General features: G+C 41.2%; 1 protein-coding gene across 3 annotated transcripts in view; it reads right to left on the reverse strand.

Annotated features, from left to right (window-relative positions):
• Nucleotides 1-317: 317 nt before the first annotated feature.
• LOC143959420 (uncharacterized) overlaps nt 318-13,790 on the reverse strand; it is a 56,778-nt gene continuing 43,305 nt past the window's right edge. For 2 of the 3 annotated variants that reach the window (XM_077468069.1, XM_077468070.1), the window contains exons 5-9: nt 13,059-13,197; nt 10,071-10,140; nt 9,925-9,971; nt 8,386-8,444; nt 318-2,355 (exon numbers count right to left, since the gene is read on the reverse strand). In XM_077468069.1, the coding sequence (XP_077324195.1) occupies nt 2,310-2,355; nt 8,386-8,444; nt 9,925-9,971; nt 10,071-10,140; nt 13,059-13,197 (361 nt within the window). In that variant the 3' untranslated portion in view covers nt 318-2,309. The remainder of the gene's footprint in view (nt 2,356-8,385; nt 8,445-9,924; nt 9,972-10,070; nt 10,141-13,058; nt 13,198-13,790) is intronic. The other variant, XR_013270222.1, reaches the window with a different exon arrangement.

The following is a 13,790-nucleotide window of genomic DNA, read 5'->3' on the forward strand; positions in this document are numbered from 1 at the left end:
ATAGATCTACATCGAGGGACATGTGGCCTGGTATGGTTCAGAAGGGGGAGAGGGGTGCTTGTGCGTCCCCACCATTTCCTGACCTGCATGCTCACATAAGGGACCCCACGTTTTTTTTTTGTGTTGGTGTGGGATTCCCCTCCAAACCCGAAGGGCCCAGTATGGATTTGTTTTCAAAACGTAAGGTCAGCAAAGGCAGCCTCAATATTTTCTTTTAGGTTTCCTGTCAAATCCAAAACGTTTATTTTGCGTTTCAAAGAACAAAGGAAAATTGGGAGGTAGATTGATAAAGCTCAAATCAAAAGTCAAACAACAAATTATGTGTCCTACTCCTTTTAATACCACATGTATTTGCAATATATATATAGAGTTTTGTTCCACAGAAACTAAAACAATTTTGAAAAAAAAAAAAAAATAGAAAGTTTTTGTTTCTGACAACCCAAAAAACAAACAAACATTCTTTTGCTCCAACGAGCTACTTTACAGGCTTATTAGTGAATACCTAATTAGCTTGCTCCCCTTCTCCAGTCTTAAAATAACAATAAAGCATTTATTATTTTAACATCTGATATTGATAAACAGTGAATAGTAAGAAGCTCAGTGCAACAAAAATAAAAATCACATAAATATACCAACCCACCCTTGCTAGAGGACAAATGTGTCTCCTAATACTATCAGCACAAACCATGTGAAATTCTGCTTTAGTAACAGGTTATACAGGATCTAGTGTGTACTACATGAACACAGGTGGTTTGGCCCGTGTGGCAAATCCCTGTGTTTTCAGGCACACAGGAACCCCATGTGCAGCACTCATCACTGATGGTTTCAAAACCTATGACAGGCTAAAATGCGCAGAATACCTGCATTCGGGGCAAATGGTATCTGAACACGTTACATCCCAGGAAGGTAGTACCACTTAGTAGTGTCCAGCCGCTGTAAAATTCCGACTGTTATAGATGTGGTCAGGCTGCAGTTCTGGGTGCCACATCTATGCCTATTATAAATGTTATAGATGATGTGACATCCAGAACTGCAGTCTCACCACTATGCCTATTTGACACACACGAGCTCAAACCATCCACGTGCACGAGGACTAAGTGTTCTCATTTAAAGCCAAAAATTCCTCTTTTCTTGTTTAATTTTAAACCTGCGTCAGATTTTTATCCCAGTGTGCGTTCTGTTGGGGAAATGAATCCTCAATTTCTGACTCACCTTAAAAAAAAAAGTTTTATCAGGAGATAGGCTTTAATCACCAACACATTATGGCAATTGTGACAACCAACATTCATAATTTACATGTATAACTATTCAGAACAATTTTTTTAATTTTTGTCTCTCGCATCATAAAAACGAAATATAGTTTCCTTCAGTGCAGGATTTATTCTGCAAAACAATTTAGCAATCTGCCCTCTAAAACTAATAGCTCCACAGTAGCAACCTAAGGGAGAAAACATTTTTGTTCTTTGCAGTGCAGGGAATGTTTCAATGCTCCTGCTGCTGGCTGGGGTGGAATGATAATATACAGGAAGAGGGGGACACTGGCAAATTTGTTATGTTCCTCTTTTAGATTACCAACTTGAAATAATTGTTATGTTTAATTACAATTTAGCATAGACATGAAATAAATTAATGTGTAAAATAAATAATGTGTTTTCTAGTATAACCAATTCCACCATGGTGTTTAGTTACTGTGGCAGTATGTGGTAAAAATCAGTGAACTGAGTATTTGGATAGATATAGACATGACTGAAGAGCTGTGCAGAGAACGAGGGACACATCCAATAAGAAACACAATAGGAAAGAAAAGCAACTGTGGCACAGTGCAAGGAGGGATATAAGGAGCAAGAAAGAAACCTGCTGGAGAGCAGAAAGAGAAAACAAGCCCACAGAAGCAGAAGAAGCTCACAAAAACAGGCGTGGAATAAAAGGATAGCAAAAAAAGAGAATTATGTGGGCCATAAAAATGATGTTTCTTAGTATAGTAGCCTTGTAGGATGAATAATCCGGGACAGTGTGTGACAGAATAGAGGTGACCATGCAAAGTGCAGGACGTGACAGCGGGGGTTACTGAGCTCTCCATAGCTTAGAACAGGTACAACTTTTACAGTTCATGTCTATGCTGACCCAGGCACCCCTTTCCTACCAACAAGGGAACCCTGTACATGTGTACACATTCGATAAATGTATACAAAAGGTTCCTGCAAGCTACATAAAGGCAGCCAATTTACTGAGTAGTAACGAGATACATAGCCAGTGTTTATACTTTGTTAAGACCCTCCCATCCCTCCCCACACCACAATTATGATCCTTCATTCAGTTTTCTTCTTTAATGCTCCGGGGAGCTTGGCTTGAATCCTGTAAGAAAAAAAAAAAAAAAAAAAGAGCCATATCTTACAGAGGTGTTACAGTGATGCCAAAACGTTGAAATAAATTAATACAATTGCTCCTAGGTAAAAAAAATAAAAATTGCAGGTATTTAGACAGACCTGCAGTAAGCTGCCAACCCCGTCCCCCCCCACCAAAAAACAAAACAAAAACAAAAAACACACCAGGAAGTAGAGCAGAGCTCTACCTCTTCAGAACAGCCTGGCAATTGGATGTAAAGGAGTAATGAAAACTACAACGTATGTGTACAGTCACCTATAGGTGCCTGCCCTTTATACCTGCTAGCAGATTTTGCTTTCTGAAGATCAGTGTCCCTTTAAACCACATTAATAACTAGGACTACTTAAAGGGGCTGTAAAGTCAAAAAGGTTTATCATCTTAATGCGTTCTATGAAGATAAAAAAAAACCTTCTGTGTGCAGAAGACCCCCCCCCCCCCCCCCCAATACATACTTGAGGCCCATTTCTGTCCATCAAAGCCCACGAGTGTCTCAGCCACCCGAGACTCTCCCTCCTGATTGGCTGAGACACAGCAGTGGCGCCATTGGCTCCCACTGCTGTCAAAGTCAGTTAACCAATCAGGAGAGAGAGGGGGCGGGGCTGAACCTCAGTTCCGTGTCTGAGAGGACACACTGAGCTGTAGCTCGGCTAGGGTGCCCCCATAGCAAGCTGCTTGCTGTTACCTTGTCCCCTGGATCCAGAGATGTCTCACTGTGAGCGGCTCGTCCTCCGCTTGATTCATCTCATCGCAGGGCTCCATTCCCTGCAAGCATTGCGACGTACAGGGGAATTCAAAAAGTAAAACATACACATTACATACACTATAATGTAATCTTACAGATTACATTGCTGTATGTAATTTCACATCCCTTTGTCCCTAGTGGTTTCTCCAGTGTCCTGCATGCAGTTTTATATTATAAAAACGGTTCTTTCTGCCTGGAATCTGGAGATTGTCCATAGCAACCAAAACTGTCCCTTTATATCAAAAGTGGTTTTAGACCAGCTAGAAAACAGTGATAATAAAATTAGAATCACTCGCAGAATTGAGTGATAGCGATTTGAGGGAAGATCCGTCAAACACTGAAAAGTAATGACAGTGACAATTCTGCAACTGAGCAAATTTCAGTGTTTTTGATTTGGTTACATTATTGAATCATTTTTATTATATTATTTGGTATAATTATAGTCATTTATTATATTATAATTCATGATTTAATTTTTCAAACTATCATACCCGGGATGTCTGCTAGACTCTGGTTTGGACAGATTTAAGTGTTAGTCCTAAGAATTACAGGACTATGATATAAAACGCCAAATTTTCATGCAAAATTGTACCGCTTCCAGCACCTAAAATCTGAAATAATCATACCGCCAGGGAGGTTAAGGCCTCATGCACACTGGACGTTATAATAACGTTATTAAAAAATGGCAGTAGCTTTGCAGTGAGCTTTTCAACTTTTTTTCAATAGCCTTTTTCCCCCCCAATGGATCAAAAACATTAAACTTTAGTGAACCGCATTTTACAGCGTTTATCAGTGTTTTTTTTTATGTTAGAGCATTTTTTTTCCAGCCAAAAACAGCTGATAACAGCCTATGTGCATGGACACATAGGATAACATGCTGGAGAGTTTATTGGTTTATTGACTGTAGAAAAAAAAAAAAAAAAAAGTCTGAAGCCAGCAGCTGTAAGAGTCAGATTTAGTAGCTTGTGCCTAGTCAAGGGTGGCACTCGATTGTTGAGATCAGATGGTACGAAAAGCCAGCGCACCCTTATTTGGGATTACAAAAAAAAAAAAAAAAAAAAGTCTTCCTGAAAGGAGTGGCTGAGAGACTCACAGCCCAAACCACATCCAGACAATGGAAAGAAAAAAAATCTTTTTGTGAACTGGAGGGATGGAAAGGAGGTCATCTTGGATGAGGTGAAAGGCAAAAAACTGCCTACCCAAGAAAAAAGTCCTGAACCCAAACACCACCTTGCCACTATGCAAAAATCAGAAAGTGTTCCTTGCATGAGGAGGCCACCACTTTCTAGCAGCGGTGGTGACTACAAGAAAAACGGGTAAGAGTAATGGGAGGAATGTCTCGAACGGGTTCAAACAGCAAATTTCTTAGGAGCAAAGAAACAAGATTCAGATCTCACTGCGTCACAGAGAGCTACACAGGAAACCTCCTGAACAAAAAAGTCTTAATTAAAAAACAAGAGGTAGACTGTCTCTGAAAGAGAACAGAAAGGGCAGAAACCTAACCCTTGAAAGTAATGACAGCCAAATGCTAGTTTAGACCCAGCTGTAGAAAGGAGAGTTTTCACTCCACTGAGAAACATCTGGTGTGGAAACACTAGGCCCTACAGATCTTGACAATGCGGCAGAGGCCACAAAGCGCCTGCCAGGAGTTTTACCAAGTTGGTGTACCACATCTACCTGGGCCAGTCCTGAGCAATGATTACTACCAGAATGCCCTCCATCTCAAGGCTGTGAAGTAGACAAGGAAGGAGTTTCAGGGGAGGAAGGGCCCAGATAAGGCTACACTGATCCCACAGAACAACTAAAACATACACTGCATCTGCTAGATCCGTGTACCCAGAGACAAACTTGTCCAGTATGCTTCTGAACCTGGAGACTAGGCGGCCCACATTCAGCGCACCCCCCTAACTTTTACACAGGTTTAAGAACTGATGTCTGTGTGAAAAGAATACGCTCCCGGATCAAGCCACTGCTGGCTGTAGAAGTCTCTCTACCATTTGTCTATGCCTGCAATATACATGGCTGACAAGGATGGCATAAGAAGTTATGCCCAGGACAGGATCTGCTATAGCTCTCATTGCAGGAGACTTCTGCTTCCTCCCAAATGATTTGCGTATGCCACTACCATGGCATTATCTGAATGTGGATTGAATGACCCTCCAGTAATATGGTCCAATGCTGCAGTGACTGTCAAATCACCTGAAGTTTCAGGATGTTCATCTGGAGATGAGACTTTTTCCACCCACATACCCTATAGTAAGAGGACTCTTCCCCAGCCCCATAGGTTAGCATCCATAGAAAGGATTCTCAAAAAAGATGGGACGGAGGGACTTCCCTGACTTTAGGAATTGGATTCTTGAGCCAGCAGACCAGAAACAGTCTAGTCCTAGTTCTTTCCAGAGAATGGATCAACTTGTCCCTGGAGTGTTGTGTTTTAGAGATCTGAAGTACAAATAAGCAAATGGAACTTCTTCAAATGAGGCTACTTGCTGCTGCAAGTCAAAACGCTACCAGCCTGGAGTTTAAATCTGAGACCAGACTATCTAAAGAGGAGTCTAAGCATCGAGTTCAAAGGGGTAGAGAAACAAATGGGAAGTTTCTTTACAGAGAGAAGACGACTGCAGTGCGGTCCTTCGATTTCTCCCACTGAGGAAGGGAGAACCTGGCACAACCGCTCGTCATCCGCAGCATACTTGATTATGTTTTCAAGAGCTCCCTTCAAAACATATGGGGATCAAATTATTTTTTTGTTACACAAGGGTTCTGCAATCCTGCACTTTAGACAAAGGGCCCTACACATGTGCACTGACATGAGACACGCGAGAATTGGGACCAGAGGCTTCCAGTAAACCACCACAGCTTATATTTACTGCTACATCCATCTGCTCTACATGTTCTATAAGTGGGAGATCGAGCACAGTAGTATTTAGATCTCTTTTAAAAGGGATTGACCATTAAGCATGGTTTGACAAACTGAGGTCACAGCCAGAATCAGATGAAGGGGCAGGACCAACTAGTGAGCTCAGAGCTCTGGATGAGACTTCCAGCCACTTATCAGGTGGGTCTTTAAGGACCGGTACACCCTCTACCGGAATGGTAATCACCTTGTTAGATGGGACACTGCTGGATCCAAAGTAGGAACTGACAAATTCTGCAGAAAATCTTCACAAAATGTATACAAGGCTAATAATCGCTTAGCGGGAGCAAACAGCTCATCAGGATGCCTCCAATCTCCACAGAGAATAGTTGTAAAAGCGGGTGCAAAAGGAAAAGTATAAGGAGTTTTAATAAAAGGTGAAATAGTCTTCCTGAAGAAAAATGATTTCTCAGGGGTAAGCCAATTGATCAAGGACTGGAGCAACTCAGAATCTGAAACTGTGCAGTAGATGGCTCAGAAGTCCATAAGGCTGTCGCCATATCAGATATAGAATCTGCATGAGGCGGCACAACAGCACACTTGCGGCAATTAAAGTCAGCAAATAACTAGATTTGGGTAAAAGTCTTGCATGACCATAATAAAAACCCCAACAGAGTGCCCTGTTACATCCAACAGAATCAAAGAGGATACACAGGACAAAGACTAATATCAGAACAGGATTTCAGGGTGCAGATACCAACACTGCCAGACATAGGCAATAGGCATGCTGCAAGTAGCCCTAAAGCCTTTAATAGAATGTGAGCTAGAGGCACCCGGTAAAGGCCTGACTGTCCTCTCAAAGCTTTCGCCAGTGTTCTATCACCTGAAGGTAGCGTCATATAACCCATGGTCTATAACTTGATGTCCTGCATGATTAAGATATTCTAATTTTTACCCTTGTAATAATTATTGGTGATTATAACGGGGTTGGGGGCCCTGATCTAATGAGCCAACCTTACATTTTAACATATGTATTTTTTTTCTCCTTTGACATCTTGAAAATAATCTCACCACCCCCCCACAAAATATTATACTTGCACAGAACTGTGAGGCCATCTGGTTGTTGCCAATTTCTTAGATTCCAGGAAGCATGGAGAACATAAATAATGCAGTTTCATTTGCTTGACTCTCCAACCCACACCAGCTGCAGCTTGCTGGCAGACATTATCTAATGCTACACTGAATTAAAGCAACTTTATACAAACAAAACATGAAAACCTCTCTGATCAGACCTGCAGGTATATCACCCTGTAGTAGAAAATTATCTTTACAGAATTCCTGGCTTTTATATTTATTTATATTGTGAAAATCAAGAAGTATTGTTTCATATTATCAAATTTTGTGTCAATGGAATAATGTTTACACAAAATCTTTCATCATCTTATTTGAAAGAGGTATTTCAATACAATCATGCAAAACCAGTGACATGCTGAAACAATATACAGCTGTTGAATGGATCATGTACATGGAATTACAGAAAAGTTAAGTTAAAAGTAGTACAGCCAAAGCTCATTTGGCTGTACTATTTCTATGGATCACAGAAGTGCAGATATTATTGCACACCTGTGACCCATTTTCAGCAGAGAGTTCGTTAAAGTCTACTGTCTGCTCACAGAAGTCGGTCCATGCACCGTGGCATCACGACAATGGCGTCTGGACCGACACCTGGCTCAACCACTCTGCGAGCTGCTAAGAGCCTGAGCCAGCCACCCCTGCCCCATCCACAGCTCAGCGCTCCAGTGAGCGAGGAGTGTCAGAGCAGAGAGCTTTGACCGACAGTCTGCAGCTCTCTGGTCGCGGAGCTCTGGAAAAGGAGAGATAGGTGCTGTTTGATCGCTCGGTTGTCAGTGTAGAGGTGCCAGGGGACAGATGCAGCAGCGGACCGATGGCAAGTATGATTCGGGGAAAAAATAAAAGATAAAGGATCAGTCCACCCCAACACTAAAATCACAAGAAAATAACAAAAACAGATATTCAACAGATTGTGTAAAATGAACATTTTACAAAAAGACTGCAACGCTTTTCTTCTCAGCAACTGCAGAGTTTTTTTGTTTTTTGCTGTACCCGTTTTTTATTCATATGCCTTTATCATTTAATGACTTACTTTGAAGGTTCATATAAAAAAATAAAGAAAAAAAAAATAACGAACTATCTGAGCCACAGGCCTCATAGGCCTGAACACAACATTCTTTGGAGAATTCAATGCAGAGCGCCAAGTTCACAAACCACTCAGGATCTGTGATGGTTTTTACAACAGAAACACAAAACACTTCAGATGACATCTATTGAACAACAAGCCCAACTTTTCTGCTACCTTCCAATTCATATATGCAGTACTCACTTCTCTGTAATTGATTTCACTTGATTGTGCACCAAAGACACATAGTGATCGATCTGTACCTGAGGCACAAAAAACACATTCGTTAGAAAAAAATTCATTAGTGACAGAAAAGTTATTGATACATGCAATCTCTCATGAAAAAAAAAAACTAGGGACACAAATAAAAGGCAGATAAAGGAACTATGGTATATATAAAAAAATAGATAAATAATAATAAAAAAAAAAAAAAAAAAAGTAGGAAAATAAGTAACGGTTGACAAGGTACATGATAAATGCTTTAAAATTATTTTTATTTTCAGATAGGACAAAGATAGCTTTCTGTCCCCGCTTCCTTGTAATGCTAGCTGCAATGGGGGGGTAGTACACCACCCATAGTGCATGTACTGCATCCCATTGGAAACTGATTATGGGGAAAAAAAAAAAAGTCTATACATCAGAGATGCATGTAGGTTGCCCAAATGTGTAACCAGATCACATAAGACAATGCATGCAACTAAGGTATCTATATTTTGATTCCTTTTTGCTGCCAGAGCAGTTTTTGCACATATTAAGACCCACAACCATTTGATATTTTTTTGAAAGTAGGGACACTGGAGAATAAAACTGTGGTACATGCAATTTAAGTCAAATTTGTATTATTGCAGCCGTTTATAAAACTCATTAAAAAAAACAAACAAAAACTGCGTTTTAGTGCACGCAAACATACAATCTATTACCCAATTTTTTTTTATTGCCCAGCTCTGCCAGGGAATGACAGCTCTGAACCCTGAAGTGTAGAAATGGTTGTTGCATCCATGTTGGCTGGTCTCCCTCTGCTCCACCCACCATGCCTATCCTGGTCCTGCAGGAGGTACAGCTAAGGCCGGAATAGAGGAAGTTTTCAGGAGTGTGTGGAAGTAATTGGGTGGCCGCCTGAATCACTTAAAGTCAACAGTTGGCTTGACAGATGTAAACACACTCTTGGCTGGCATAGCAGCATGGAGTGTGTGACCCCTCCAACTACTTCTAAAAGTGATCCAGCTAATCAGCCGCTCGGATGACTTATCAGAAAGAGCTTCGGCTGCAGAAAACTTTAACACCGGGGGTATGGCTGTAGCTAAATGCCAAAACCCCGGTATTAAACAAAGTACTGACATTTTCCCAGTTAGGCGGTCGGTAAGTGGATATCAGTAGTGGACAAGTGTTTTTTCTTGAGTTTGGAGGCTCAAGCCAATATACACACCTGCATGGATCTGAATAACCATGATCTTTGGCCTTCTCCAGGACATGCATCAAGCCTCTGTGTTTATTCAGACTGGACTGGTGACCTGCATAAATTCTAACAGTACATGGAGGCAATATCCAACACTGCAGACAGGCAGAAGTTGGATGCTTACACCATTCATCTCTGCTGTAAAAACTGGACCATGCAAAATCACTATTTATAGCAATATCAACTTCACAGGATACACGCTCTTAAAACAAAAGCGTGTCATCTTCAAATTATAATAGACATAAAAAAGGTTTAGTTATTGCACACTGATGTGCTAGTAATTGTACCTTGTATTTTTCATACACAACTGGAGCAATGAATGCAACCAACACACCTATAAAAAAAAAAAAAAAAGGAAATATAATAAAGTTAACTATATAAATTGGTCACTGGCTATACTAAAAACAGACAAACTCACAAGGAAAATGCTTACCAAGTATTAAAAGTGTGATCCCATTAAACACAGCGCCTACATAGGTCATCAGCCACATGAAAAGGGCAAGCTGGTTGGAAAAAATGATCAGAGTAAATCTATTGTATCCGGTTTGATTAACAGCTATTAATACAGAATTTACAGACAATGTTTTTTTCTGTATCTTGGAGTATAGCACGGGCTGGATATTCATAGACTGTTATAGGCTGTACTGTTAGATGATTGGACACTGGCAAAGCTTTTGGACATACCTCCATTGGGCGTACCCCTATAACCCCTACCCTGCTCCGTGAGACCTCAGTTTGTTTTACAAACAATGAAGAGTTAATACAGGAACAGAGGGGAGGGTGGTCTGTGTCATATACTGTACTCCAAGATATGGAATTTAATCAAAGTATGTTTTACCTTAATTGTACAGGACAGACCGGATATTGATGGACCCTGGGGTGTCCTCAAATTAATCAGAAAGGTGGGTAACCACAAGGCAAACATAACTGTGCCAAATAGCCTAACTAAACAGAAAAGGGTCAAATATCCAACTCAGAGTGCAGCAGAAAGAACACTGATTGAAAGCACCATTCACAAGCCTGCACATCCACCTATTAAAACCTGGAAAATGTGTGAAAAAAAAAAAAAAAAAAAAAAAGGGTGGTACAAATGCCTGATGTAGCTGATAGCAGTCTTATCCACTATCCGCAATAGCGGACTTGAAGGCAGGGTGCCCTTTTAGAGAGCCTGTTGTCAAGAATATTTTTGACATATGTCCATATTCCTGGAAAGGAAGCGGACATACCAGGATCGTGGCTGCAGCTGCAGAACTTGCCATCGGCTTTTATGTAAAAGTGATCTGAGCAGCTCTGCAGCTACCCAATCACTTTTAGAGTACAGGGCTTGGAAGGGCCCCCCACCGCCACTGTTCCCAGGTTCACTTATTCTATCAGGGAGCCCAGAACTGCTGTAAATTGGTCAGGCTACCCGGTAATCCATCGGAGAATAGTTTAAACACTCAACAAGTCAATAACAAAACAAATTCCTAGTTTCCTGATAGCGTCTTCTGAATAGCATTAATTTTTATGAATAAAACTAATATTTGTGTTTTATATACACAAAATACTGCATGTGATATGTAAAGTGTCAATTCACTACTGGTAAATACTGCATATGCAATAACTACATGCGGTATAGTCGCAAAGAATGTGTGTGTGTGTGTTATATATTTTTTTTTATTAATTATTGTGTGGTCTAGCCACGTGCTAATAAATGTATTTAAGAGTTGAAACCTTTAGCAGCAGTATTTGTACCAATGCTAAATATAACAGCACCAGCTAAGAGATGCTGGTGGCCAGCAAGCCGGCACACACATGTGTCCTAACACCCAGTGACTCTCCCTGCATGGCTCTTTCAGCTGACAGATGGGGATTCCCAGATTCCTATTTCAAATTTCATATCAAACCCATATCTTAGCAGGAAAGGCCTGAACCATATCAGGCCACATGCCCCAAGCACCTTGTCCCCATGTTGAAGTGGACAAGGCCTTCTTCCCCCAAACCATGGCAAAGTGGATGTGGGGGTCTACAGGCGGGGAGCATAAGGCCCCCCCACCCCAGATACCAGACTGTATGTGAATAAGGGGTAGCATGCTTGTATAAGATCACTTTCACACTAGGGCCATGTTAGCGCTAAAGCACCGCTCATTTTAGAAGTGCTTCACCACTGTTTTGCGGCGCTTTGAAAGTGCTGCCCATTAATTCCAATGGGCAAGGGTGTTTTGGGAGTGCTGTATAAAGCGCTCCCAATCCACCCCAAAGATGCTGCTTGCAGGACTTTTTATTTTACAGTCCCACAAGTGCACCGCCCCAGTGTCAAAGGGCACACTGGAATTAATGAGAGGCTATTTCTAGCGCTAAAGTGCCTGAAAACCACCCCAGTGTGAAAGGGGTCTAAGGGTCTTGTATGGATTGTGGGGGAACCCCCTCACCATTTGTCGTAATACAGTTCAAGACCTTTTGTTTACATTCGCCTGTTAGCCAGGAATCCCTGGCTGACAGCTGAATGAGCAGGGCAGGGATGAGTTCTTAGGACGTCAGCAGGTGCCAGTTTTCTGACAACCAGCAACTCTGAGCTGGAACTGTCACAATTAGTTAGTAATACCACTGCTAAATGTTTCACTTTCTGCTGCAGCCAGGAGGTCCAGCCTGCATTAAAATAAGGTGTAACAAATGCGTTCAATCTTGCAAAATCAAAAAACCGCATGCAGTATTTAATGTTTTTTTTTTGTGAATTGTCTGCTGAAATGCACACTGCAGGAGTTATTTTAAAACAAAAAATCATGTATTTACTGCTTAATTCATCCCCAAGTTCAATACTTGCTATAGGGTTACAATAAGGGTCCAACAACCCTACCTTTCCAAGTCATTGGTCCCTGTATGGGAGGAGGCTTTGCCCATCACAGTGGGCATACCTTTCCAGATGGGTCTTCAGGGTCTGGGAACCACAGGAATGGACCACGGCCCTGGACCTGTAGTATAGCACCCGCGGTTGACTACAATTGCTGAAGTGAGCACTCAAGCAGGAACCAATGTCTGAAGCAACATTACAGAAGGTCCCCACAGTGTGCGGTCCAGGTACAGTTATCAAGGCTTTACTGAGGTTGCACCGATCTGGATGCCCAACTTCTGTTGTAGTAGAAGGCAGTGAAGAAGTTGATTGAAGAATTCACAGTAAATAACTAGTTAAAAATGCAGAAATTTTTCTATAAAGGGAGAGGAGGTCCATCACCAGCAAGAAGACTTGGGTCTCAAGTAGTGGGGTAGAGGTAGAGTAATAGGGATATGCCCAAGAAGAACATTTCCAAAAAATTGCCAGTGTCCCATCACCTGAAAGTAGCAGCTTATATCCCAGAGTCTAATTGTATAGCACAAGCTAGATATTTAAGATCTTTATACACAGGTATTCCTCAAACTGTAAAGCGATGAAAACTTTCCTCACCTTAAGTGAATCTATAAGGTCCTCCACAAGAAATAGGCGCACAATGTACTTCAAAGCACTGTTGACGTGGACAAGGGAGGAACTCACTTTCTTCTGAAAGCTGTCAGAGGAAAGGGTGATGTCTTGGTCCAGAAGAGCTCTGTAAAACAAAATACATAAATTTTATTCAACAAAAACATTCATGTAGCAGGTATTTTTAGATGCATTTGATAAGATACTGTACCAAAGCTCTCAGGGTGGAAAAGAATACTATGCTCTAAACTACATCAGTGTATTTTAAAGGGTGACAATTTATGTTTTAGGAGTGGTGTCTGACTAAAACAAAATGGATCATCATCATTGTTTTTGTAGTAGTGGCAAAGGTTTATTTCATATCGCACATCTACATTTATAGTAATTTCCATACCAACTGCTTTGTGGTTATTAAATATAGCTAAACACATAGGTCCCTAATCATTCACCTTCTGGAATGTATACAAAAATGGTGCAAACTCTCAATGCTAACCTCCTACTCAATAACTGTATTAAACCTGACCACCAAGCAGAACAACAACTGACGCATTTATGAATTAAAATTATTACCCACAAGTACAAGTGAATCTGACTGTGCCAGCTTTCTGTAATCAACTTTACAGCAGTATTCAAACGGTTAGAGACAGCACTAGGAGGAAATGATGTGTGCATGCACAAGTGATCCTTCTGCTGTACTATAGGGTCACAGACTGGGGGGGG

Source organism: Lithobates pipiens, unplaced genomic scaffold (genome assembly GCF_037356315.1).
Source record: "Lithobates pipiens isolate NorthernLeopardFrog02 unplaced genomic scaffold, aLitPip1_a1.2 Scaffold_74, whole genome shotgun sequence".
Classification (NCBI taxonomy): Eukaryota; Metazoa; Chordata; class Amphibia; order Anura; family Ranidae; genus Lithobates; species Lithobates pipiens.